This window comes from Monodon monoceros, unplaced genomic scaffold (genome assembly GCF_005190385.1).
Source record: "Monodon monoceros isolate NGI ecotype Baffin Bay Population unplaced genomic scaffold, NGI_Narwhal_1 Super_Scaffold_21, whole genome shotgun sequence".
NCBI lineage: Eukaryota > Metazoa > Chordata > Mammalia > Artiodactyla > Monodontidae > Monodon > Monodon monoceros.
Genome location: NW_021703778.1, coordinates 87580183 through 87608177, shown reverse-complemented (window position 1 = coordinate 87608177; position 27995 = coordinate 87580183). Strand labels below are relative to the sequence as shown.

The window sequence follows — 27995 nt, the reverse complement described above, 5'->3', positions numbered from 1 at the left end:
GGGTTAGGCAAAGCTCTTAACTTCTTTAGATCTCCCTCTCCACATCTTTAAGTTGGGTAGGACAGTACAGTTATACTTCCCCAATAAGTATAAATATAAAAGAATACATGGGAAATAATTTTAAGAAACTTAAAAATTAACAAATATGTTAAGTCTCATTATTTTGACAGCTTAGGGAGATAGGTTGAGCTCTATGAAATTGCTGATATTCAACCATTTTTCACCTCTACAAACGGCAGGTTCACATGATTCAAGCTAACAATTATTTTTAGAAATGAATTAAAAGTTTAAAGTCTTGGGCTTCCCTGGTGGCGCAGTGGCTGAGAATCTGCCTGCCGATGCAGGGGACACGGGTTCGAGCCCTGGTCCGGGAAGATCCCACATACTGTGGAGCAACTGGGCCCGTGAGCCACAACTACCGAGCCTGCGCGTCTGGAGCCTGTGCTCCGCAACGAGAGAGGCCGTGATAGTGAGAGGCCCGCGCACCGCGATGAAGAGTGGCCCCCGCTTGCTGCAACTAGAGAGAGCCCTCGCAAAGAAACGAAGACCCAACACAGCCAAAAATAAATAAATTAATAAATTAAAAAAAAAGTTTAAAGTCTTCAGTTATCACTTCAAGTGATACTTCCCCTGTTTTCTTAATTGAGCTGTCCTCGTTAGTTCAAGGCCATACATGGCGTACGGGTGCAGTGATAGTACTGAGAAGAGTGGGAAACATTATAGGATACTAAGGTATCCTCATCGCAAGCTCTTGTCACTTGGTCCTTGTATCCCCATAGATAGCTTACCATTTCTACCCCAAAGCATATACAGTGTTTTGGGAAGAACCTTCATGTAGAATTTGAGAGCCTATTCACTACCTAATGTGATTTTAAAACCTCAATATACAATAATGCCCTTTCAATGTTAAAATATCAATATTATGAAACAATGTTGCATTGGATTTATGGCATTTCAGAGGAAAAGTTGCACCACTGTATTTTATTGTTCTTCCTTTTACACATCCCCACAGTTTACAGTACCTGGCCAGCGTATCTAAAATTTCATTCCTCATGTAGTTGTTGCAGCGAGTATTCTGATCAACAACGTCAACAGTCAGAGGGGGCCATTTGTTCTGCTGAAGTGAGGCATAACTATTCCGGGTCTGAAATTCTCCAATCCACAAGGTAATGCTGAACCAATCATGGCGAGCTGTGAGGTATCTCCAGAGGGCTTCGGGAGAATATGATTTGTATTCTACATTAAGAACAAAATACATTTTAAAATGCAATGAATGATGATTATTGACACAAAGCTCAACACTAATTGAGTAAATATGATGATCTGGACAAATATCTATATAACAGATGAATTATTCAGGCCCTCTGCTTCTTTTACTATTTTCCTCTTTTGTGGTGTTGTTCATTTTATAATCGATATATTAGCCCTCTTTTCCCTTTTCTTTTCCTTAATATAAATAAAAACTCTGGCTGTAATAATAAACATGAATTTGACACCCTATGAATTACCACTGTTTGCCAGTGTTAGTTATTCCCCAGAGCCCTGGTATGATACAGATCCTCAGTTTAAATAGGAAGAAACCAAAGACTATTTGGAAAAACAAAGAATGTCACTCTGAGGCTGGGAAGAGAACTCTTAGCCTTGAAATCTCAATTCACTGAACCACATGACTTTTCTCTTTCACTACCACATTATAAATCCCTTACAAAAACCTCAAGAATAAGGGCTCAATGTAATGACTTGCATTTTAAAGTAACTGAATATATTTCTTCCCCAAAAGGAATTCTAAAATGAGGACACACCAAAATATTCAAATACCAATGCCTTATTTAATCCTCATTCACTATGCTCAGATTTTAGGCTCTTTCACACTTGCCTTCTGGACTTATCCTGGGGAGAAGGATGGATTCTTGTGTTAGTTGATTCCACCACTGAGCCCAAGTTAACACAATTCTGTGATCTTGCTTGTTAAGTTTATCTGTATCTTTATGATCATATTTCAGGAATGAGTCCAAAACAGATTTGTGCTTGAAAAAATCTTGTTCCTTTATCAAATACCTAAAAGAGTGATATGAAATTTTTTTAATTTTGGAGGAAAAAAGCATCATTCCTTTTTCTCTGTTCAAGAAGTTCTACTCTTTTGGGGAACACAAAATTCAATACTCTTAATTTTGTATTTATTATCTTAAAAATATATATGATTATGCACATATTGAAATGGCAGGGAATTCCTAAGTCTCTTCTAGATGATACAAGTTTTATCTTCATAAGGAATGTAAGCTCAGTTCCACATAAGAAGTCCATACTAACAGTTATAAGCTAAGCCTTGTCTACAATATTCTTCCCATGTTATAAAAAGGGGGCTAATGAGACTACCTGGGAAAAGACTGGATCTGCATATTTTCTTGGAAATGTCCTGAATAAAACTTCTCAACTTGATGCACGAAGTCTATAGTTCTTTTTTCTTTTTCAGAAAAATAATTTTTTTCTTTTAAAATTTCAACCTTGAATAGAAAGTAATTTAAAAAAGTAATTAAAGCAGTGACCTCACAAAAATCAAAAACATTTGCAAAACAAATATCATGATTTTAAATATTTAAGAATTGTGTTTTGAATTTTTGAGGCAATGTATGTATTCGCACAAATTTTCCTTTACCACAAATGCAAAATGATCATTTAAAAAGACAAAAGAGTTGTCATACTTTTACTTACTGGGTATTAGTTGAATATTAAAATAATTCGTTTTGAAGTTTTACCAACATTTACTAGAAAATGTAAACTACTTAGTCTCACCTTTACCTACCAAAAAGTCCCGTATGTTTTTATCAGTTGTATAGAAGCATATCTTGAGCAACTGGTCTTTTACATTAAAGCCCTGAAGTAAACATAGAAAATCAAGAAAACTTACATTTTGTAATGGAGCTATTTTGAACATAAATATATGTTAAATACAGAAGTACTCTATTATAGACATATGCCTTGTTAGAATTCCACAACTTTTCAGCTCTTGTAAACATTCATTTTCTACATTTATCATGCATATTTACTGCCTAACCCTAAAGTCCTTATGACACTTTGTTTGCCAGAAGAAAGGCAGCACACAGAACAATTTAGGGTAATGCCAGGCTACCATAGTACCAAAACTACAGCTATCTGTTATGATGATTCACTTGAAGACAAAAGTCTGTGTAAATAACAACCTTTACATAGTTTCAGAAAGTTACTGTGGGCAAGACCTCAACCACGCAGATGAGGCCCAGATCTCAGCTTTGTCCAGGAACCCCACCTCTAGGACATTCCCTTCTCAAATGAAGTAAAACCATGGAACACAAAGTAAAGGTAAAAGCCATTGGAAAGTTCAAATGGAGATATAAGAGGTCACACAGACAATACAGAATGTCCCCCAACAAATAATGAGGTCCTGTGCATGCTCTGACATGTGTGAAACCTTTCATGAGAAATACTGTCTCCTTCTAACCAAAGTACCAAATCTAACAGAGAACAAATGATGGAAATTCCAATCAAAAATTTCTTCAAGAAAGTTCTTAGTACCAAAGAATGTTTCCCAGTATTACTGTCATAATTTCCTAGTAAAAGTTACACAAATTCCTTAGTTTGTGACACATCTATGAATACAAATCAATTTTTATATCAACCAGAAATTATATTAAATACATAAGAGAACTTCTCTTACATTAGAGACTTTATGATCAAACAGATTATGCCACTTACCATATTCTTCAAAAGCTCAGAGGCTTCATTTATATTATTCTTTTTCAAATTGTCAAAGACCAAATCTAGGCCTATTCTAATCAACTCCTCGAGTCTTTGAGCAGAATGACTGTTAATCCTGAAGAAAGTCTGTGCCTCTGGTATTTTGTTGTTTAAAATGGCATTGGCAATAACTTCCTAGGAAAGAAGGAAGGAAGAAAAATATTTGCCTTTTGAGTTCCTTTTTATTACCTTATTATGATTATCAACATGGGACTTATACATTTACTGAGTACCTCAATAAGGGACTTTTACTGAAAACCTTCTACTAGATTTGGGGCTTTGCACAGGGGACATGAATTGACCAAAAGATGGACTCTGCTCTCTAGGAGGTTTTAGACTAGTATAAGAAATGCAAATAAAGCACTGATTATAGTACTGTATGATAAGGGTGATGATATAGGTATCCCAGGGTTCCAGAGAGGAGGGTCCAGAAAAGGAACATCTAAATAAGAGAGATGAAAAAAAAAAAAAGGTTTCCTAGTAGAGATGACTGATAAAGTAAAAGTTTTAAAGACAAGTATGTGTTACATACGTTTATTGAAAAAAGAACATGTGTTCCAAAAAGAGAGAATATTATATGCAGAGGCATAAAGGCAAGAAACAGTATCAAGCATTCAGAGAACTCCAAATTACTTAATATAACTGGAGAAAAAGCTGAAGAGAGTAGCAGGCGAGACTTGAAAGAAAAGCAAAGGCTCCATCATAAAGGGCATTGTGTGTGTGAGATGGATTTTATCCTGAAACTTATGCAGAGCCACTGAAGGATCTTAAAAGCAAGGGTGATATAATCATATACATATTTTAGGAAGATATACATATTTTAAAAAGAACATGCATTCATATGCATGTTTTTGGAGACAGCGTCCACTGCTTTCATCAAAGTGGACTGTAACCTCCCCCAAAATTAGAAATCAATGATTATGAGTAAAAAGAGCAGAAGACCATGGATGAAGCCATGGAGCACATTAAAAGAGGGGAAAACAGGAAATGAATGAAACCTGCAAAGGAGATGGGAAGAGGGAAGCCCTAAAGAGTGGAAAGAAAATCAAGTAGTTTTTGGCTAGAGAATGATTAAGAGACAGAAAATGCAGTCACAGCAGGTACTTCCCTACCCTTCCACCCCAAGAAGAGCAGTCTTGTGAACCTGGCAGCATCTCAGCCTTATCAACTTTCAAACCCTATCAATTCTGATCCTCTGGGTTAAGCTATTCTGGCCTTTGTCTTTCCAATGCCAACACTCTCCAAGAGGTTAGAGGAATTCTTCCAGTCCCTAGTCAGAAAAAAGAATCAGAGTTTGGCTGTATTAACTTATACTATACAAAGAAAGGCAAGTTGATAAATACAGGAAACTTAATTTACAAAATATCTTAACTAGAATCTGAGATAAGACTCGAATATACTTCTAAGCAATAATGTCATAAAATTTTCCTAAGATAGAATCAACAGCAGCAATTTGATTTATTCAAGGGTCAGGCAGAATGCATAAGTCCAAAGTGCCAGGCCCTAGACACTGAAGGAGTGACAGTTCACAATGAGTTTGGGGTCAGGTGTTTGTCCCTGGATCCAAATGGGCAGATCTGGCATAAAGAGGGAGCCTATCTGTGTTCTGAATTAAATAAATGAAACTTGTAGACATAAACTTGAAGTTGTGCCCAGAGATCCAAAAATCTATAAAACCTAAAACGCTTGCCAAAGATTCTGAATCACAAGTGTTCAGATTCTAAATTCTGTTTCTTCTATCATTTTCTCAGATCCTCTAAGTCTGGCAAATAAAAGAAGTGATAATTACTCATATTTACCTCAATGCTGAGCTTCTCCCATATATTGCTCTCCTTTACTTTGGGGACATTTTCATTTACATCATATTCATCTATAGCATCTGTTAGCTTCCAAGGAAACTTTATCATGAAGGTTCGAAGTTCATTAATGTAGCTGGTCAAAATGTTCACTCCTTTCTGTAGATGTTCATCTAGCCCTATGGAAAACACCAATGTGCCAATTTCATATACATAAATGTGTGTGTGTGTGTGTGTGTGCGTGCGCACAGACAGAATAAACTCTGAGCTATTATAAAGAAGTTTACAAAATGGCAAAATTCAAACTCAGCGTTTTCATGTCAAACAAAAAATCTCTGAGCTTTCTCCTATTTACAAGTACGTCCATGTTTTAATATAACCCTTTTCACCCTCTTCACAATGATTAGTTCTTTCTGCCAAATTTCCCAGTATTAAAACCCAGTTCACTCACTCAGTTACACACTGACTTTACCCAACCTAAGCAAATGGCACTCCCCGGCTTACGCTCTCTCACGCAATAGGACCACTTATATCTCTGTCCTGACATAAGAATGGGCTAATTATCCCCTTCTTTGCTGCTGTTCTTACCTTCATTGTGAATAAAAAGCTCCTTTATTTGTTTGTTAAGGAAAGACAGTGTAAGATTAAGCAACTGTTCCGAAAAGTGTTTGCTCTGGGTTTCAGAATCATTTTCTCTAATTGCTGAGCAAAGTAAATCCAATGCTGGTGTCAGCTCTTCCACATCTGAGGAAAAACCAAAGAAAGGAACATGAAGAACACCAGGATACTCCCAGTAAAATTAACCTATCCAGAAATACCATGCTGCAATATCTTAAAACATAAGGCAAAGACTAATGTCTTATTCTCGAAAAGCTCACAAAACTTTCATGAAGTCTCATTACTTGCAAACTTTAGCTACTCTACTTACTACTAGTCATCATTTACCGGTACTACTAGTAACTACGATTTTGCTGACCAACTACTATATTTTAAATACTGTACTTGGTGTTTTATAAATGCTATCTCATTTTTTCCATTTAACAACCTGAGAGGTAGGTGTTATAGCCCCCTTTCCACAGATGAGGAAACTGAGGTTTAGCGAGGATAAATAACTTGTCCAAGCTAATTTGAAAGTATAGACAAAATTTGAATTTTAGCCTGTCTGATTCCAAAACCATTCTCTTAAACACACAAGTGAAAGCAAGGCCCCTGAATCCTCTATTTGCCAGCTTCAAATAAATAAAATGATTCCTGTTTATCCTAGCATTGGCCCCACCTCTAGAATTGTACCTGTGTGAGAATGATGGGAAACATGGATTTTACCCTGAGAAACGAGGTAAAGTTAGTCCTATGCTTCTTGTTTCCAGATCCATCCCCACTCTTTAAGGAAAAGCAGTGCAGCTGACAGTGGAGTAAGGAGTAATCACCAACCACCCAACAGCAGAAGTGAGTAATGACCATATAATCATTGATGGAGTCCCCCTCAACACCACAAGCCAGGCCTTTCTCTATAAATTCAAGCAGACTTAAAAAAAACAATGGAGCATAAAAAAGTTAGCAATTCAAGAGGGAGGAGACCAAACTCTGCACGCAAAACAAAAGAGAATGTTTTTAAAAAATAAAATTTCTAATCCACATTGTCAGTAAGGACTAACGTTAAATTGATAGAAAAAGTAGGTTGTCATTTTCTCCACTTAAGAGTACAAATTGGTGAAACTTTTCTGGAGGATAATTTATAAAAAAATTTAAGAATGCAAATTGTGTGTCTCTTTGACCTGTGAATTCCACATCTAGAAATTAATCCCAATAATTGTACATATGTGAAATTACACAAACACACAGCATTTATAGCACATTGCCAATAATAGTAAAAATTAGAATCAACCTAATGTGTAATAGGAGTTTGGTTGGGTAAATTATGGTACAGCCCATACAATGAAATTCTATGCCATCATAAATAATAGGTATATCTATCATTATCAAGAAAGATGTCTGTAACATATTATCAAGTGAAAAAAAAAAAGCAGATTATAAAACTTTATGTACAAGGGAAAACACACTTTATTACCCTGTCCTCTAAAGAGAGGATTTGCATGACTACCTGGTCCAAGAAGAAAAGCAGAGCTCCCGTTTATTAAAAATGAAAGTCAAAGTCTTGAAAAGAAGTGTTGCTAATGTAGCAAAAAAGCAGAAGAGTCAGGCTGAAAAGTCTTATAACAAGTCCCAGTCCCCAACTCAGCCAGCTGCACTGCCACTATACATCAATATCTCAGACAACTGCAAGAGCTGGAAATTTTTGCAAATGAAGTTTATTCTCTTTTGAATAAAATGCTCTTGAATTTGAAAGATCATCTCTTCTTTGCATACCAAAGATACAAAGCACAGTACAGGATATGAATAATCAACGCATATGATAAGAACATTTATAGATTCTCACAACTATCTCAAGATTCCAGAAAGTAAATAAAATGTTATGACTGACTCCTGGCAAATAAATAAGTCATCAGAAAACACAACAATAATTTGAAAGTGATTAAAAAGGAAAAATGATAAATACAAATGTAGACGTCTCTACACTACTTACGTTTTAAATATAAATGGGATGGAAAGTGATCAAACTGATCAGGTACAGAAGATTTTGAGGATGGACTCAAAAGATTTTCCTTGCTCTTCAAAAAGAAATCTACTGTGTCCAGCTGACGATTTTCTATTCCTGCCTGAGGTGGGAGAAAATCAGAAAAAAATTACAATAGGAAAAAAAATTGGGATACAGATTTTTTAAACTTTACAACTTAATGTACTAACACAAAGAGACACAGACTTTTTTTTTTAAGATTTATGTTTATTTATTTAGTTATTTTTGGCTGCATCAGGTCTTTAGTTGCAGCACGCGGGATCTTCATTGAGGCATGCAGAATCTTTCATCGCGGCGCACAGGCTCTTCGTTGCAGCGCACCGCCTTCTCTCTAGTTGGGGCATGCGGGTTTTCTCTCTCTAGTTGTGGTGCGCAGGCTCCAGGGCGCGTGGGCTCTGTAGCTGTGGTGTGCAGGTTCCAGAGCACGTGGGCTCTGTAGTTTGTGGCACGCAGGCTCTCTAGTTGAGGTGCGTGAGCTCAGTAGTTGTGGCGTGCGGGCTTAGTTGCCCCACAGCATGTGGGATCTTAGTTCCCTGACCAGGGATCAAATCCGCGTCCTCTGCATTGGAAGGCAGGTTCTTTACCACTGGACCACCAGGGAAGTCCCCACAAGGCTATCTTTATCTTTCAAGAGTACGTGAGTTCTAGTGAGGATTCTGACAATGACCATATGACTTGGGGCAAGTCTCTGTAACCTTTCTGAACTTCAGTTCTGCTTTAGTTCTACCATTCTGTAATTCTAACACCATTCAAAGCTAGGTACTCAGGGATCACCCTCACAGTTATCGTCTATTTTAATTAAAATGTTAAAGCAGTATGATAAAAAGTTAAACTGAAAAAGCAGGCTAAATACAGACTCCCATTTCTAAAGTAGGCATCTGAGGAAAGTTTTCTATAAAGAACACGTAAAAATCACAGATTTAAAAATATATATACAGTTGACCCTTGAACAACTCAGGAGTTAGGGACACTGACCCTCCCGTGCAGTGAAAAACCCATGTATAACTCTACAGTCATCACTCTGAATCAGAGGTTCCACACCCATGTATTCAACCAACCTTGGATTGTGCAGTACTGTAGTACTCACTATTGAAAAAAAGTCATCATACAAGCGGACCTGTGCAGCTCAAACCCATGTTGTTCAAGGGTCAATTACGTGTGTGTGTTTATAAGATATACCTTTAAATGCTCAGTTGAACTGGAAAGAAAGAGAAAAATCCTCAGAGCACAAACAAATCCCTGATGACCTAAATAAAGCAGGGGCTGAAAAACAGGGCCCACCAACCAAATTCAACTCCTGTCTGTCTTTGTAAATGAAGTTTTATGGGAACATCCGTTCATTTACCTATTGTCAATGGCTATAATGGCATATCTGAGTATTTGTAACAGAAATCTTCCTGGAAAGCCTAAAATATTTATTCTCTGGTCCTTGACAGAAAAAGTTTCCCATGCCTAGCCTAAAGCACTGTGCCTAAGAATCACCTGGAGAGCTTGTTAAAATGTGGATTGCTGAGCCCATTCCCCAGAGATTCTGATTCCCTAAGTCTGGGTTGGGGCCTGAAAATTTACATTTCTAATAAATCTGCTGGAGATGGTGATGCTGCTGATCTGGGGACCACACTGAGAATCAATGGGCTGAAGTTCTGGGTGCTAGACTAGGCAGGCTAGGTGAGAGGTATTGGTGAAAGTTATGTGTAAAGGAAGAAAAGAGAGGATAAACCTAGGGTCTATGCACAGTGACAATCTCCAAAAGAAGATGAACTAGAAAAATTACTCCACCAGAGGGAGACCATAAACAAACCACGACTTTGCACTAGGTAGTGAAAGGAAAAACTATACTATGTATGGTTAAATAAGAATATTATTGCTCTTAGGAGATATATGTTAAAGTACTTAGAATGAAAAGTTACAAAGTTTGCAACTTTCAAATAGTTCAGCAAAAATAAGAAGTACACATACAGTTAAAACACATGTGGCAAAATGTTAACAGTCGGTAAATGGGAAAGAGGTAAATGGATGCTCATTTTATTATTTTTATAATTTTTCTATAAATTTGAAAAATTTCAAAATAACACATTTAAAAATAATGACCAAATAGTAATTCTAGAAATTAAAAAAATAAAAATTGAAACTAGATACTCAGTGGATGTATTTAATACCAGATTAGATATAGCTGAAAAGAGAAGTAATGAGCTGAAAGAGTGATATAAAGGAATTATCCAAAGACATGAGTTAAGAGAGGTTAAGAGAAACTGAGGAAAGTATGAAAATTCTAACTACTTCTGACTGAAGTACCATTGTGACAACTGGAAAATGCACATTCAATTTTCACGCACATGGAACATTTATGAAACTGAGTACTTACTAGGCTATACCTGAGTCTCAACAAATTCACTCGTTTGTATGTGGGGGGAGACTAAGGCCAAAACAATGCTGTAATACCACATCATCCTAATTAAACTCACTACACGGACACACTATGTATAAGGACAGAGGCTTTATGGTCACACTGCCTGGGTTCAAACCCTGGTGCTACTGCTTAGTGTCCAAGTATATCTGTATTAGAATTCACAACCTCTCTGTGTTCCCTCACCTATAAAATGGAAATAATAAACAATATTTATCTATAGATAAGAAAATTAATGAGCTAGCATCTGACTATTAACATTAATATTTAGGAAAAATAACTATAGGAAATAACCTAAGAGTAAACACTATTCCTTCTGAATAATAGATTTGTAAGAGACTAATTTTCTTTTTTCTCCTATTCTCAAATTTTCTACAATAAATATTTTGTAGTATATAAAGGTAAGTTTTTCAACAAATGGTGCTGGACTATTGAATATCCACATGCAAAAGAATGAGGTTGGGACCCTTCCACTGACCATACATAAAAATTAATCAAAATGCATAAAAGACCTAAACGTAAGAGCTAAAACTATAAAACTCTTATAAGAGTAAATCTTCATGACCTCAGAATAGGCACTCATTTCTTAGATATGACACCAAAAGCCCAAGTGACCAAAAAAAAAAAAAAAACCCCAAAACAAAAAAAAAGGTAAACTAACTTCATCAAAATTAAAAACTTTTGTGTTTCAAAGGACACCATCAAGAAGGTGAAAAGACAACCCACACACAGAACAGGAGAAAATATTTACAAATCATATATCTCATAAAGGTCTAGAATACAGAAAGAACTCTCAGAATTCAAAAATAAAAACAAATAACTCAATTACAAAATGAACAAAGGATTTAAGTAGACATTTCTCCAAAGAGATACACACATGGCCAATAAACATTTGAAAACATGTTCAACACATTAGTCATTAGGAAATGCAAGTCAAAACCACAATGAGATACCACTTCACTTTGACTTCAGAGCTAGTAGGATGGCTATGATAATAAAAAATTGGACAATAACAAGTTTTGGTGAGAATGGAGAGCTACAGGAACTTCCATACATTGCTGGTGGGAATGTAAAATAGTGTAACCACTGTGAAACTGTGAAAACAGTTTGGTGGTTCTTCAGAAAGTTAAATGACTTCATAATTCCACTGCCAGGTGTATACCCAAGAGAAATAAACACACATGACGACACAAAAACTAGTACACCACCTTTCATAGCAGGATGATTCCTAACAGCCAAAAAGGAAAAACCACCTAAATGTCCATCGACTGATGAATGGATAAAAAACATCTGCTTTATCCACATAATGGAATGTTATTCAGCCATAAAAATGAATGAAGTACTGACACATGGCTGACACACTGACAAGGCTACATGGATGAGCCTTGAAAACATGCCAAATGAAAGAAGCCAGTCATGAAAGGCCACATTTTTTATAATTCCATTTATATGAAATTGTCAGAATAGGCAAATCCAGAGACAGAAACAAGATTAAGTGTTTGGAAATTAGGGTTTGTGAGGAATTGGGAGTGACTGCCAATGGGTATGCTGTTTCTCTTTGGGGTGATGAAAATGTTATGGAATTAGACAGGATGGTTGTATAACTCTGAATATACTAAAACCCACTGAATTGTACATTAGATAGGTGAATTTTATGGTATGTAAACTATATCTCAATAAAGTTGCCACTAAAAAAACAGTCTGGTACATAACATTATTAACTTCCAGTTTTCGACCTTGCTGGGCTGTGTGGTACAGTAGAAAGTGCCCTGATTTTGATTCTAGACCCTGCCTTATTAGTATGGCTATGGGCCACTCACTCAACCCTTCTGAGCCTTACGTTTTTCATCTGTAAAATGAAATGAATAAAAACTACCCAACCCGTCCCATGTGGTTATTTTAGCACAATTTAGAGAATGCATAAAAAAGACTGTTTGTGAACTATAAAATGCTACATAAATTCAGGTATGTCACTACCACAGCTGGATTAGAGGATTAGGGGCTATAGAGTAGGAATAAGAGATCACTCCTGCTCGAGCTTTCCATAGCTTGTTTCCACTTCATTTATTCTCATCAGCTTATTGTTGCCTCCAACTCTTGTAACTTTTTTTTCTTAAATAGTGTTTATTATAATCTTTTATCTTTTAAAGCCAAAAAGGGTAAACTGCTAAGCAAAATTAGGGTAACAAAACAGCCAAAACTAAGCAAATGGATGGGTAGAGGCTACAGATCCTTTGCCGCTAGGTTAAATGAATCTCCGAAATTGTTAGTCAAGTAAGGGTAGATGACAGAAAATAACCAAGCAAAGTTCTACAGACATTTAATTCTGTTACCTCTAGCGCATGTATGGGGATGGAGCACCTCCCCCAACCATTGAGATGGCAAAGAGAGTCCACAGTGCTGGCACTTCCATGGATCATGAGCCTATTTAAAAATTCCTCTTGAGTCAAACCAAACAAAATCAGAGACAGTCCATCTTCTAGAAGAAAAAAAAGTTAGCTTTAATAAATTATTAGGAGTTAGGTTTCAGGATTATGACAGGAATTTCTAATTACTCAATACTTCAGCACTGTAATTACAAACAGATTTATTGGGTACTAGTAACTAATGCCCTTAAGTAATAAATTCATCATAATTTTTCAAAGAATGTTATTTTTTAAAACAGTAACTGCAAGACAAATGCTCATAAGAACAATGCATCCTATGAAATAACATTGAATCTCTCTTTTCTACATTGTACTATATTGCACAATCAATACCTGGAACCTTTAACTATTTACTGAGATGTCACATTTCTGGTTTACTAAAATAAAACAATAGCATGCTCTTGACACAAAGAAATACATGATTACCAAAACTGAGATAATGAAGAAGAAACACATGGTTAGTTCAATGAGAACACTCAGTAGTTTTATAGGAGGTTATGGCATAAATGCTGAATCAATGTATATCTGACACACCAAACCCAAATGCCTATGGGACCAAACAGGTGGGGAGAAGAAGTGCAAGAAAACCTAACCTGAAAGAAACTAACCCATCTAAGAGCACTGAAATTTGGCTCCAATCCATAAATTACTATGAGGGATGAGGGGCAGTGTGGCAGAGCTTTTAATTTTTCAGTAATAACTGAAATTCCAGATTTCGTGTGAAACCCTCTAATTTTACATGTTTATAATAAATAGAATCTTTTTTAAAATGCCTAGGTAGGGCTTCCCTGGTGGCGCAGTGGTTGAGAGTCCACCTGCCAATGCAGGGGACGCGGGTTTGTGCCCCGGTCCGGGAAGATCCCACATGCCACGGAGCAGCTGGGCCCGTGAGCCATGGCCGCTGAGCCTGCGCGTCCGGAGCCTGTGCTCCGCAACAGGAGAGGCCACAACAGTGAGAGGCCCACGTACCGCAAAAAAAAAAAAAAAAAAAGCCTAGGTAGTGTAGGCCAAACAAAATGAATCTGAGTTCATGCATGGCCCATGAGCTAACAGCTTGCATCCTTTGCCTGTACAGACTGAAGTCTCATGAATGACTCGCTGGGTTAAAACCGACCTCTCTTACTCTTAAACTCTTCCTGACTCAGTCCTAGCATTTAGCTGAGCAGAAATAACCTTAATTAAAAATCAAACACATGGGCTTCTCTGGTGGTGCAGTGGTTGAGAGTCCGCCTGCCGATGCAGGGGACACGGGTTCGTGCCCCGGTCTGGGAAGATCCCATATGCCGCGGAGCGGCTGGGCCCGTGAGCCATGGCCGCTGAGCCTGCGCGTTCGGAGCCTGTGCTCCGCAACGGGAGAGGCCACAACAGTGAGAGGCCCGCGTACCAAAAAAAAAAGAAGTCAAACACATGAGACAACATTACTGAGAGTAACACCAAATTTTCTCCATCAAAGCCTAGGCTTAGAGGAGTAGGCACCACCACCACCCAGGCAGCAGAAGTAAAATAGATAAGAGAGCACCTCTCAGCATGGATTTCAACCTGATACAAGACATTCTCACCTGTCAAAACAAGGCACAGTTGCTGGTCTCCACCACTGTCTACAGGAATACACTTCTTGCCCAGCGAAACACACTGCATGCTCTGGGTCTCCAAATCCCACAGGACAATGGTACAGCCCGTCCTTTCAACTGCCCAAGTAAACAGCGCAGTGAAGCCTGTCACAGACATACATGTAAGCTCAAGGGGTTCCTCCTGTTCACTGATGTGTATTCTTTTCCATGATCTTCCTGAATCACTGGTCTTGGCAGGACCTTTCTGTGGAAAACTATACTGGCTGCACATTACATCCTGTGGAGTGAAGGCCCAGTTTGGCACACTGGTACTGTGGTTACCGGATTGAGGGGGCTCCAAATGCAAAATATCCTGGAACCACGGAGCACAACAGGTACCTTCCAGCTTGGAGTTCTTTATTGTTTCATTCAGTGATGACAGCTGGGCTTTCCAAGACCTGGAAGATAGGGCAGAACTTACATCTGTGACAGTGAAAGGCACAAAGTAAAGCAGTAAACCAAGCAAAGATGCACTTAGGAAAATAAAAGTGTCTACCTCTGTAAAGACTTTTAGTGAAAAGGTACAGTGTCAGCATGACAAAAAATGGAAATAATAAAGTAAATCCAAAAAGGAGGTTTCTGTACCGATCAACTTGGAAGGAAAACTTGGTCAGTTTCATGTTGTAGTCAGAATTAACAGGATCATCTTCATCTATCCCCTTAGGGCCTTCAATAGGAATGTCTTCTAGTGTTCTTTCACATAGTAGGTGTCCTGGGTATTGCCTATGTTTTAAAAACAATAGTCATGGTAAAAAAAAAATGATGATCAAACAAAATCTGTGTTATTATTGCTCCTGTTAAAAATGGAAGGGCGGTGGGGGTGGTGGTGGGGGAACTTCCCTGGTGGTCCAGTGGTTAAGAATCCACCTTCCAATGCAGGGGATGCGGGTTTGATCCTTGGTCAGGGAACTAAGATCCCACATACTGCGGGGTGACTACGCCCGCACGCCACAACTAGAGAGCCTGCGTGCTGCAACTACAGAGCCCATGCGCTCTGGAGCCTGAGCGCCACAACTACAGAGCCTATGTGCGCTGGAGCCTGTGCGCCACAACTAGAGAGAAGCCTGCACGCTGCAACTAAGACCCAAACGCAGCCAAAAATAAAATATATATTTTTTTAAAAATGGAAGGGGGTATGGGATGGAGGTGTTACACAGTAGAAAGAGTATAGACAATAAGTTTCCCTGACCCAGACTCCTTACCTCCATTGCTTAAGGCAGATTGATAAAGTCAACCTTAAAAATCTGACCCACCTGTAACTATGTGTGAAGATAGATGTCAACTAGATTGATTGTGGTGATCATTTCACAATATACACATATATATGTTGTGTATATGAAACTAATATAATGTTTATGTCAATTAAAAAAAATTTGACCCTTAAGGGAAGTTAGCTTTATGTAGAGATAAAAGCATGGATTATCTGCTACATTGTAGATGTTGTGCTAAACACTTTACCTAAACTAAGGTATTGGAGCCTTTCAACAACCCTATGAGGTAAATAGAAGCCAGTTTTGTAGATACAGAAAGTAAGGCTCAAACAGTGGAGCTGAATGTGAACCAGGTGAATGTGACCGTAAGCCCAGGTTTTTAATCACTCACCATACCACCACCACCACAAATTAAGACTTGGGCTGAGACCCGGGGAATACATAAAAGCTAGGAAAGCAAAGTATGAGTGCAGGTGTGGATGGAGAGTGTATGTGGAAAGAGGGCTGTCACGTTGCAGAAGCACAAAGAAGGCTACGGTGGTTAAAGCATAGTGAATGAGAAGCAAGGTGGTGTGAGATGAGGCTGGAGAGCTTGGCAAGAGCCAGATGGGGTCAGGTTTTATGGGCTACTAAGGATTCTTAGCTTCTATCTTGGGGTGAGGGGGGCGCGGGAAGAAGCTAAATAAGGGTTTTATGCAGAGAAGCCATATGATCAGACACAGAAGAGTAGCTGTGGGGAGAATGGGATGCATGTAAACCCCCTGAACACTTAAATTATTAACCCTTTCAACAATTTGAAGGTAACAGCTTGATATACATTTGTCAAGGAGATGATGTTAGAGAAGGCAGGGTGACAGTGAGAAAACATGATCCATGGAGAAGGTAGTTCCCGCACCAACAAAAGATACATACCCTGCCCCAGATATTCATACCTAGCTATACTCTGACAAGACAGGCATTGTAACACCACCACTCTGGCTACTCCGTAGATGATGGATTTGAGGGGGGAAGAACAGATATGGGGAGACCAATTACGAGGCTGGTAAGCTAGTTCAGGTAAGCGATGATAGCAGAATAGATCACAGTGATGACAGAGGAGTTAAGACAACTGGGCAGATTCAAGACACACTCAGGAGCTAGAATGGCTAGGACCTGGTGATTAGCTGGATGTGGATCTAATACTTAAAAGAGGCTAAAGATCTAGAAAAGAGAGGAAACAGAAAATGGTCCCTGAGAAGGAGGGAAAGAATGGGGTCCAGAGTACACACAGAAGGACTGGCCTTCACAGGAGGAGGGAATCTCTCCATTGTAACAGGACGGAAGATGGAGAAGACGAGTGCAGGAAAGTGGGTTTGCAATTTAATGTGAGAAACTGAAGGAGCTCCCATTAGATGGGTTCTACTTCCTTTATAAAGTTGGAGGTAAAGTCATCCAAGAACAGTTGGGGGTAAAGAGATGAATAAAGGTTTGAGGAAAATGGAGGTTTAAAACGTTGTAAAGAATGGACTCATGGGCTTCCCTGGTGGCGCAGTGGTTGAGAGTCCGCCTGCCGATGCAGGGGACACGGGTTCATGCCCCGGTCCGGGAAGATCCCACATGCCACGGAGCGGCTGGGCCCGTGAGCCATGGCCGCTGAGCCTGCGCGTCCGGAGCCTGTGCTCCGCAACGGGAGGCCACAACGGTGAGATACCCACGTACCGCAAAAAAAAAAAAAAAAAAGAAGAATGGACTCATGAAAAGTCATTGTAAAATTTCCAGGCAACATGAGAGACCACAGAAGACAGTGAATGTGAACTTATAGTGGTATCAATTTTCCTCTGTGGTTTTCTCACAAGTGCTCAGTTGCTTGAGTGCAGGGAACGAGAAGAGAGAATAAAAAAAAAGATTTGTCAGATCAAGTGCTACCACAGGGCAGGAGCAAGAGTTTAGGGCTCATTCAAGAAAGTGACTGAAATGACAGGTCACGGAATCTATGCTGTAAAGGGAGAGCAGTGAAGACAGAGGGGGCTCCTGTCTTCACTTGGGAAGTCAGCATATTAGAAATTCCAATGAGGTCAGATGCGAGAAGTGGGGGTACTTGAGTAAGCAAGCTGTACAATCTGGCAAGTCGTGCTCAGAGCGGGATGTGTAGAAGAGTGATTTGCGGGAGGAGCTGTTTCATATAATGACAAAGCCCAGGGTATGACTATGGGAATGGAGAGCTAAGGTAAACTGGAAGGAAAAGTCATTGACAGTGAATTGAATGAACAAACCATGAGGAGCTTACATGGAGCTTACAAACTCTGTAGGAAACACAAAAAATTAGAGAAATAATACAAGACTATACACAATTAAGTGCTAAACTGTAGTTCAAAGCAAAAGTGCTACAGAAGTCCAAAGGAGAGAAAAATTATAAAATGAGTAGAAATTTACAAGTGGAAGGGATTTTAGTAAGGAATGACTTCATTTAAGAGGTGGATCTCAAAGCATGAATAGGACTTGATAAAATGAAAAGGGGTGGCTGACTTTTTGTATGGCAGGAAAGAACAACTAGGGTCAGGAGGCAGGGATGGTAAAAAAAAAAAAAACACTGTTAGATTTCAGAGTACACTTAGAAAATAAACATGCAGTCAACTTCCTCAAGAAATTATACTAATTAAAGAGCACTCATGTAAATAATTAACAAATAGCGATCACTCATTTAGTTGGACAGGACAGATCCCTAAATTGACTATAGGGAACAGAACAGCAGCTCTTCACTGGCTGATGTTACAGTGGCTGAGTTCAATGAAATTTGTTCAAAGGGATGTGCCTGGTGCCCACTTCAGTGTTCTTCTCTTGGGGTGCTGCCAAAACATCTGGAGGAACAGAACCCTACACTCAAGGATCAGAGTAGCTGAGTGGGCGTTCCTTCCCCCCTCACCTGTCAAATTATTTTCCAAGGAAGTTGATTAGAAGGTAACTCTACACGTACAGGATATATTTTAGTCAGTGAAAATGGCCTACTGATACACAAGCACACAGTCTGAAAATGTGATAATCATCCTTGTTCAAAGATTAAAAAAAAAAGTATTAAAAGGCCACTGAAAACAAATGAAAAACTCACAGTAGTAAGAAGTTCTGGCTGATATGTGAAGATGAAATTAACCCTTTTTTGTAATCCAGACAATGAGCAATAAACCCATCAAAGTGCATTCCCAATTACTCAAGGATATGTTTATTTCATTCATATTAAGTTAGGACCAAAAATCCTAACGGTTTGAAATGTCCCTTAATACTGAAAGTCATAAATGTGGATTACCCTACTTGCAAGTTTCAATAAACAGGGTGTGTGTGTGTGTGTGTGTGTGTGTGTGTGTGTATGCACATTCACATACACACATATTCCTTTCAAACATTATAAAATCAGAAGCAATTAGAATTTCTAAATCAAAAAGCTACGCAAAGGGCTTCCCTGGTGGCGCAGTGGTTGAGAGTCCGCCTGCCGATGCAGGGGACACGGGTTCGTGCCCCAGCCCGGGAAGATCCCACATGCCTCGGAGCGGCTGGGCCCGTGAGCCATGGCCACTGAGCCTGCGCATCCGGAGCCTGTGCTCCGCAACGGGAGAGGCCACAACAGTGAGAGGCCCGCGTACCGCAAAAAAAAAAAAAAAAAAAAAAAAGCTACGCAAAGAAATACTCAATTTTCACTAATATATTTAGGAAGTGTGTGGGCCCTCAAAAGGAAGCACCTGAGGAAATCCTAAAATGGAGAAAGCACAGTTAATACATCTTGTCAAAGTCCTTAAGTGAAAAGTGATCCCCTAGGCAGCCAGGACCCTAACCCACGTAAGACACAATTCTAACACAGGGTAAATCCCATTTTTCTTCTACTCTAGTATTGAGAAGAAGTGAGTAGATAATGTATAATAGCTAAGGGCTTTTAAAATTGTGCTTGGTTACTTTTCATTTATGATGATATAAGCCATATATAATAATAATAAACATAAATCAAAATCAAACTTGGATATGTATCCAGAAATAAAAAGGTAGCCAGTGGTCACTTGTACATACTTTTATATAGTTACAAGCTCACTAGGTAGTAGCTAGAACGTGATCAAGCAAATAGAGGGGAAAAAACTGGTTAAAAGAATAAAAAGAAGCTAACAAGTACATTTTTAACCTCTTATGGCTCTATTATTTACCTGAAATCAGAGAAGGAAGTAATCTACATACCTGAAATACAAATTTAAGTTAAGAGCAATTGCAGTGTTGGAGGAGCTGACAATCACTACAACATCCAGGTCTTGAGACACTTTCAATGAAGTAAAGGAAGAACTCTTGGCTGGCTCTTGTTGCTGCTCATTATACATATCTTCTTGAGGAAGTGCCAAATCCACATGAGCTACATGTCTACCATCCACAGTGTCAAAAATGTCTTCGAGTTAGAGTTAAAGAAAACGTCAGTCTTAAGTATGCCTAACCATTTAAAACACAGGACGAAATAAGAGTTATAGACTTCACTGCTCCAACCTTGTAGGAATAATAATAGAAGGAAGACGGACACTAAAAATCCCATCATATTAACCAGGTGACTATGAAGTTGGGGAACCAATAAACAACCTGATAGAGAGTTCACTCAACAATACTTGTTGAATCTCCACTCTGTGCCAGGCCCTGAGACAACAATAATATTTTCCACTAGTGTTCTACAACAGTGCTGTCCAAAAGAAACAACGCGAGGCACATTTGTCACTGTAAATTTTCTAGCAGCCTTATTAAAAAAGTAAAAAGAAACCAGTGAACCTAATTTTAAGAATGTTTCATTTAACCTAGTATATCCAAAATATCATCTCTATATGTAATCAATATAAAAAAATTGAGATATTTTACATCTTTTTCACATAAGTGTTCAACCCTAGTTATTTTATACTTATAGCACATCTCAATTTGGACAATTAAATTTTCACTGGAAATATCTGGTCTGTATTTAGACTTCAAAAATTTATATTTAAGAACTTGGAACAGCCAGAGTTGTTCCAAACATACTCAAGAGTTCTCCAATAACTCAATCAAGCATCAGACTTTAAATCTAAAGTAATTAAATACAATTAAGAATTCAGTTCCTCAGTCACACTAGCCAAAAAATTTCAAGTGTTCAACAGCCACATATGCGTACTGCCTACCATGTCGGACAGCTCAGTTCTGTAACCTGGCAGCAAAAATGAGGTTAATCCAATATGCTATAACAATTTTTACAAAATAAATTTTAACACAGGTTATGATACATGTAAAATAGAAAAATTACTTCTTTAATGCAGAAATGAAAATTCCAAAAACACATAACGGGTCGTTCTTCAAATAATCTTCAAAATAATTTTGCTGGTGACCTATGAATCTGCTAAAGACAGAAAATCTGTGATAGTTTTCCAAAAACAAATTTCAAACAGTTATGCAAACCATTTGATTCCCTAATATGACGGAATCATCATCAGAGACGATAAGAGATAGGTTATATTCACACATGAAAATGTGTGTATCATATCATAAGCAGTCATCTAAATCTCTCCTGGAACAAGCACAAAGTAGATATTTAATAAGTATATTTTAAATAAATGGGTAATGCAGAACATATACAATTTTAAAACAACATAAATAAGTTGGACAAGATGATTATGATTTATAAACTGAAAAATATTTGAATGGAATATAAAGCACTGTAGTTTGAGTATTTTAAGTTCATGAAGATCTTTTTCCCTGAAAGTTTTACTGAAAAATTAATCTTGCTACCTACAGCCCAGTCCCTAAAAGTAAAAGCCTATAAAAAGGCTCATTTTTCCAGGTATTCTCCTCCCCCACACATCAACATCTTTACCAACAAGGATACAGATCCAGCCTAAACGACTCAAAACAAAAAGAATTCCTCTGCAGAGCTGTGTGTCAATAATCCTGTCCACTGCCTGTGCAGGCAAGGATAATGTGAAACAGCTGAGTACCCTAATCTCAGCATCTCTTTCAGGAAATATAATGTGCAGGATGATATATTCATTGATGAACAATAATGATGTGTTACTGTGAAATGACAGAATTCTCAAAGATAATAAGGAAATACCTATAAAACAAAAGGATATTACGTCAAACTCACTGGTCACAATTTTACAACTGGTAAATTTGATTCTGTTAACACAAACAGGTAAAACAAAAAAGAATCAGCATTTAACTTAGTCCAACTCTAGACAATTATTGGTCAAACTCACCTAAGCAAGTGGAAGGTAAGTAAGGAACTGAATAAAGATGGCCTACAATGTCTCTGTGCCTTCTGTTTACAGCCAGAGTGTGACAACACACCAGAAGATGATCAAAAAAGCCTACTTACCCATGAGACCAAATAAGAACAATCACAGACTCTTTTTTTAAAAGGAAAAGAAGGAACCTTATAATCAGGGTAGCGAGAATGCAACTGCCTTAAAAATAGAAGCCTGAGTGCTTTGATTTCTGCTCCCTGCAGCCCTCAGGATGGGACATAGCAAACAGGTCTGTAACCAGTCTAGATCAGCACATTATCCAACAGAAATATAATGTCAGTCACAAAAGTGAGCCACACATGTAATTTTAAATTTTCTAGTAGCTGCACTGAAAAAATAAAACAGGTGAAACTAATTTTATTATATATTATTTACCTCATATTCAAAATATCATTATCAACATGTAATACAAAAACTATTAGTGAGGTATTTTACTTTTTTAGTACCAAGTCTTCAAATCTGGAATGTATCAACATTTGACATTTAAAGGACATATTAATTGATACTAAGCACATTAAGGGCTTAATAGCCTCACGTGGCTAGTGCCTACTGTACTGGACAAATATCCCTCCCTGACTTCACCTCTATAAGGACTTTTCCTGAAATACATAAAATTACATAGTAATACACAAATTCACACATGCTAAAAGACCACCTGCAAATACTTACTGATAATTTGATCTTCAACGAGCTTTTGCAATGTCTCCTCAGTATAGCTATATGAAATGGTTGCATCACATCTTCCATCTTTCAAACTAAATTCACAGATGAGCAGTGCATTATTTTCACTAAGAGCAAGCAGTCTGGGCTTGTCTGTTGGTGTCCCACTGTTATGAGAGTCCTCCCATACAAACCTAAGGAAAAAGTTTAGACTATTTATTATATTCTATATCCACAATAATACTTACCCACAATGGTGAAGGTAGGACAGAAGAAGTAGAGAACAACTCTTTGGTTCACCTAATAGCATTACTTCTATATACAACCTAAGGGAATGTAAACTGCTCTAGAACTTCCAGCCCCTTCAGGGCAACACAAGAATATAGGAGTCATGTGTGGAAAGGGGGCAAAGAGCAAGAAATGGTGGCTGCTTTTTTCCTTCATCCTAAATCTGGACTGATGGTATGTTTAAAGGAACTGTCATGATCAAGGATATGTTTCAACAACCAAATATGTCTATTATTTATAAGAGGTGGTCTTCACAATTAACAAAATACGTTTTGCTAACATAAGTGCTTTGAATAACTTTAAAAAAAGAAAGTGATTATTTGCATTTATAGACTTTGAAGACTCTAAACTGGCATATTATACAATAGCTCTGTCCAACGAAACTTTCCATGAGATGCAAGTGTTCTACACATCTGCAAAGTCCAATACAGTAGCCAACAACCTCATGTGGCTACTGAGCACTTGAAATGTGGGTAGTGCAACTGAGGAACTAAATTTTCAATTTAAGTGCAGTTATAGAATATTTAAAGCAGTGTAAAGTCAACATACCAACATGACTAACAAGGATGGAAAGAGGCTAATGATGCTACAGCTTCAAATTAAATAATAAAATTAAGTTACATTAAAAGAGAAAAAAGAGAGCCCCAATGCTGAAAACAATGCAATGGAATGAGATGAGGTTACCATGCTGATAGTTTCATCTTTTAAAAAAAGCTTTTTTTCTAGAGAAGTAGTAAGTTTTATATCTAAAAACAGTGGACTTGGTGCTCCTATGTTATTATTAGAAAAAAACACTGACATTTTATATTTCTGTCTTTATACCTAGAATGATGTTTCATAAACAGCCAATTCCTGACTGTTCACACTGAAATCTGATGTCAAATATGAAAAAGGTTAAACAAATTAAGATATATTTAGAAGGCTGAATACTGTGAAACCAGTAACATCATTAGTACATGGGACTATACTGCCACGTGGAAAGAGAATTTTCAGTGAACATAATACAGAATGTACAGTGATTTCAACAACATACAAAGGACCATACATACTTTGAGAAAAGGAGGAAGCAAATTCTGTACACTATAAACTTGTCCTTATTTTTATCCTACGAATTATTTTAACTGAATTCAACTAAAAAAACTAAAAAGTAGCCCTTCTTGATCCTCCCCCACTAATTTCATGCTATAGCTTACAAAAGCCCCCATTATTTTATGTCTGTTCTGCTTATCTTCTGTGAGGTTCTCTCTCTGCCTCATTCCTTTCCTTATATGGCCGTGTTCATAGGTACTTAATACTGTTGAATCAACTAACTTATGGTAAGGAGGGATTCCTTTTCCTAGCAACTAGAGATCAGGAATAAAGAAGACAAACATAAAACAGGTTAAAACATTCAGTGATTGAACAAACGAATCTCTACTGTGAGGCACTTTTATAGGACCTGGATATTCCAGAACTCCTCTGTGGCTACTCAAAATCGTTAACATTTCTAAAATGTTTTGTTATTAAAGAGTCCAAAGCGTCGGAAGGCACTCTCAAACTTAATGATGTAAACTGTAAGAGTTACATATGTGGAAAGTAATATATAATTGAAATTGTTTCTTTTCTGTCTTCCCAACCATACAACCTCACATGTAAGAACTGTCTTATTACACCTTTTAGGCACTGCTCCTAGGTAACGAACAGAAAGCGCATAATAAGTATTTGTTGAGTGAATACACGAGTAAGTGCATAGAAAACGCAGGCTCTGTCCTTGAAGGGGGGTGGAAGGGAGGGGAAGCCCAAATGTGAAGGAAACAGCTATCTGTATCAGAGATAAGGAAAAGGTAACAGGATGATTCAAATGAGAGATGATGCCCCTCAGCTGGCATCTTTAACAGATTTAACTGAAGAAAATGGGCGTGGGGCACGGCAAAGTGACGATTAATCAACCTGTGTTAAATGAATTTAAAAAGCGTCCAAACTGGGATTCATTACAGGTTCTCCACGTCCGGAGAGGATCTGGATACTGTCTCCACCCACCCGGAAAGGGAAATGGGTGCAGGGACGCGACAAACCGAGGAAAATGTTCCGAGAAGGAACCGGGCCTGCCTCTGAGGCGTTGTCCTCCACCGTCATCCCTCTCCCGCTACCTCCAAGGTAGGAGGGGAGCAGAGGCGCCAGCCAAGCTAAGGCTGCAGACTCCCTCCACAAGGCCAGGCCCGGCCACAGCACTTACTGCCGAAAAGGGCCTTCCAGGCGGCAGCCGCCCCCGCCCCGGCCGCCGGGCGCCAAGGGAAGCACGTGAAGGCTGCCTGCAGCCGTCAGGCTCCCCAGAACCTCCTGCTCCCTGTGCAACTGCGCCCGGGATCCCAGACGCCCTGTTGCCTCGGCGGGGACCGGCACCAACAACACGGGTAGAACCCGCTCCACGGCTTCAGCGCTTCCAGCCCCCTTGTCTGCAGCCATCCCGCTCGCACCGGTCCTTCCGGTCCCTACGGCCCGCTGTGTCCTGCGCGTGCGCAGTGTAGCCGACCCGCTGTCAGCCTCGTGACTCCCGCGGGGAGATATGCGCTGACGTAGTCTGCCCGGTTAAGTTCTTCGCACCACCCACTCAAGCAAAGCCACAGCTGCCTTTGTTTCTAGCCCACGGTTTGCTGAGAGAGTTGAGGGCCTCCATTAGCGGCTTAAGGTGGCTGTAGCAGCTGTTCTCACTCTGTAGCATTACCCTTTGCTTTCTTACCCTTGCTGCCTCCTATCTATCGGAGGCCTGTGCCTGCCACTCTTCGCTTTTCTTATTGGGCTGTTATTTTTGCTTACAGGCCCTGAGTGGTGCAACGTCCTTGGTATTTGACCGATCCATGATGAGAGAGCTGACTTGATGCTGACATCAAATAATATCCATTGTAACAGCCAGGGGAACAGAGTGGGTGGAAGTGGTAGAGTTCCTGTTTCCTACTACTCTTTCCTCTGGGAGGTATAATCCAAGATCGGCCAGCAGAGGGGGCGAGAAGAGGTGGGGAGTAGGCATTTTGGAATGGTCTCCTAAAGGACAGCAGTGCCTTTCTTAACACATACTTTTCCACAATCAGATGGCGTCACACAGCTATCAAACGTCACCTCCTTTGTCTGTGCTTTGATTCCCATCCTCCTCCTGTTGTAGGACTTTGTAAACTTTTTTCGCCTTCATTACTCTCCACCCTTCCCCGCCCCGGCCACTTTATGGCAGTGCTTTCATTATCATGCAGGCATGCTGTAATATCACTCTTTAAAAGAAAATCGTTCCTTAACCTACATAGACTACTATCTACTGTCCAATTGCTCTGCTACCCTTTCAGAAGATTCCAAATTGACTCTTTCTGTAGTCAGTGCCTCCCTCCTCTGTCACATCTCCTCATTCCACACTCTTTTTTAAAAATATAAATTTAACTTTTGGCTGCATGGGTCTTTGTTACTGTGCGTGGGCTTTCTTTAGTTGCGGTGAGCCGGGTCTTCTCACTGCAGTGGCTTCTCTTGCTGCGGAGCACCGGCTCTAGGCGTGCGGGCTTCAGTTGTGGCACGTGGGCTCAGTAGCTGTGGCTTGCAGGCTCTAGAACACAGGCTCAGTAGTTGTGGCCCATGGGCTTAGCTGCTCTGCTGCGTGTGGGATCTTCCTGGACCAGAGCTCGAACCTGTGTCCCCCTGCCTTGGCAGGTGGATTCTTAACCACTGCGCCACCAGGGAAGCCCACACACTCCTTTCTTAAAGTACTTTCTTTTCAACTTTGGTAGCACCACTTCCGTAATTTTCAACCTATTTTTTTCAGATAACTCCTCCTCAGTCCCCTATGTTGGCTTTTCTTCCTACATCATCTCTTCCTCACTCCTAACTTGTAATACATCTGTGTGCTGATACTCCCACTTTTGTGTCTTTATCCCTGACCTTTTCCTTCACCTCCAGACTGCTCTTCACCTACTTGATATATCTACTTGGATTTCTAACAGGACATATTAAAGTGTCTAAAATGTTGATTATAACCCTTCGCAATGCATTTTTCCTCATGTGTTCCCCACGTTAGTCTAGGGCACCCACCATTCACTCTGCCTGGGAGTCATCCTGGATTCTTCACCACCACCCTTATGCAGCCCATCAGCAATGTCTGTCAACTCTTACTTCCAAAACCTTTTCCAAACTTCTCTTTCTCTCCCTAAAGCTCTTCAATTCTTGCCCCAGCTTTGGAAAAAGAACTTCTGAACATTTTTTTCTCTGCTTTCTATCCTGTTGCCCTAACAATCTGCAGTCAGAGCGATCTTCTCAAAACAAAATCACGTATGTCACTTCCCTGTTTAAAATTCTGACTTCCCAGCAGTTAAAAATCCAGACTTTAAAAAATAACCATGGCTTACAGCTGTGTACTCTGCTTACCTCTCTCCTACCTTATCACCCTCCCCCCCTTACCTGTATACTTCAGCCACACTGTCCTTCTTTGTTTTCCTGAAACACACCAAGTTCATTCTCACTCTGGGGGCTTTGTGCTCACTAGTGCCTCTGCATGGAATACTTGTCATTGATTCCAGCTTAATTGTAACCTCTACTGACAGGCCTTCCATTCCACTCCAGTCACTCATCCCCCAGTTTTGTTTTCACCGTGGTATTTATCACTATTTGATGTCTTCTGTCAGTCCCTGTCCAATCAGAATGTAAGTTTCAGAAGAGCAGGGGCTTTTCCTTGGTCACCACTGTTTCTCAACCACCTAAAATGGTACCTGGTTCATAAAAGGGACTCTTGTGTTTTTTGATGAGTGCATGACCTTGTTTGTCAAAGTAAACCAAACATCCCATATCTCAAAGGAAATATTTATATAAAACACTCTTAGCTCAGCTAGGGCTACTTATAAAAAATGGCAACAGTGGAACAGTTTCCAAGGTCTATTGTTAGACATAACAAGGACTTGTCCCTTACATTAAGG

General features: G+C 39.2%; 1 protein-coding gene across 5 annotated transcripts in view; it reads right to left on the bottom strand.

Moving 5' to 3' along the window:
* The window catches only part of SPG11 (SPG11 vesicle trafficking associated, spatacsin), a 76838-nt gene extending 50917 nt beyond the window's left edge, over window positions 1-25921 (bottom strand). For 2 of the 5 annotated variants that reach the window (XR_003796088.1, XR_003796089.1), the window contains exons 1-15: window positions 25286-25920; window positions 22792-22976; window positions 21705-21929; window positions 20054-20255; window positions 15234-15371; window positions 14598-15046; window positions 12946-13091; window positions 8155-8287; window positions 6159-6314; window positions 5574-5749; window positions 3733-3909; window positions 2804-2875; window positions 2377-2504; window positions 1877-2058; window positions 1023-1236 (exon numbers count right to left, since the gene is read on the bottom strand). Coding sequence is in view for 2 of the 5 variants with exons in the window: in XM_029239575.1 (XP_029095408.1) it covers window positions 1023-1236; window positions 1877-2058; window positions 2377-2504; window positions 2804-2875; window positions 3733-3909; window positions 5574-5749; window positions 6159-6314; window positions 8155-8287; window positions 12946-13091; window positions 14598-15046; window positions 15234-15371; window positions 20054-20255; window positions 21705-21929; window positions 22792-22976; window positions 25286-25515 (2813 nt within the window). In the remaining 3 variants the exon portion in view is untranslated. Of the gene's footprint in view, window positions 1-1022; window positions 1237-1876; window positions 2059-2376; window positions 2505-2803; window positions 2876-3732; window positions 3910-5573; window positions 5750-6158; window positions 6315-8154; window positions 8288-12945; window positions 13092-14597; window positions 15047-15233; window positions 15372-20053; window positions 20256-21704; window positions 21930-22791; window positions 22977-25285 lie in introns of all 5 variants that reach the window. The other 3 variants (XM_029239575.1, XM_029239576.1, XR_003796090.1) reach the window with 2 other exon arrangements.
* Window positions 25922-27995: the final 2074 nt, after the last annotated feature.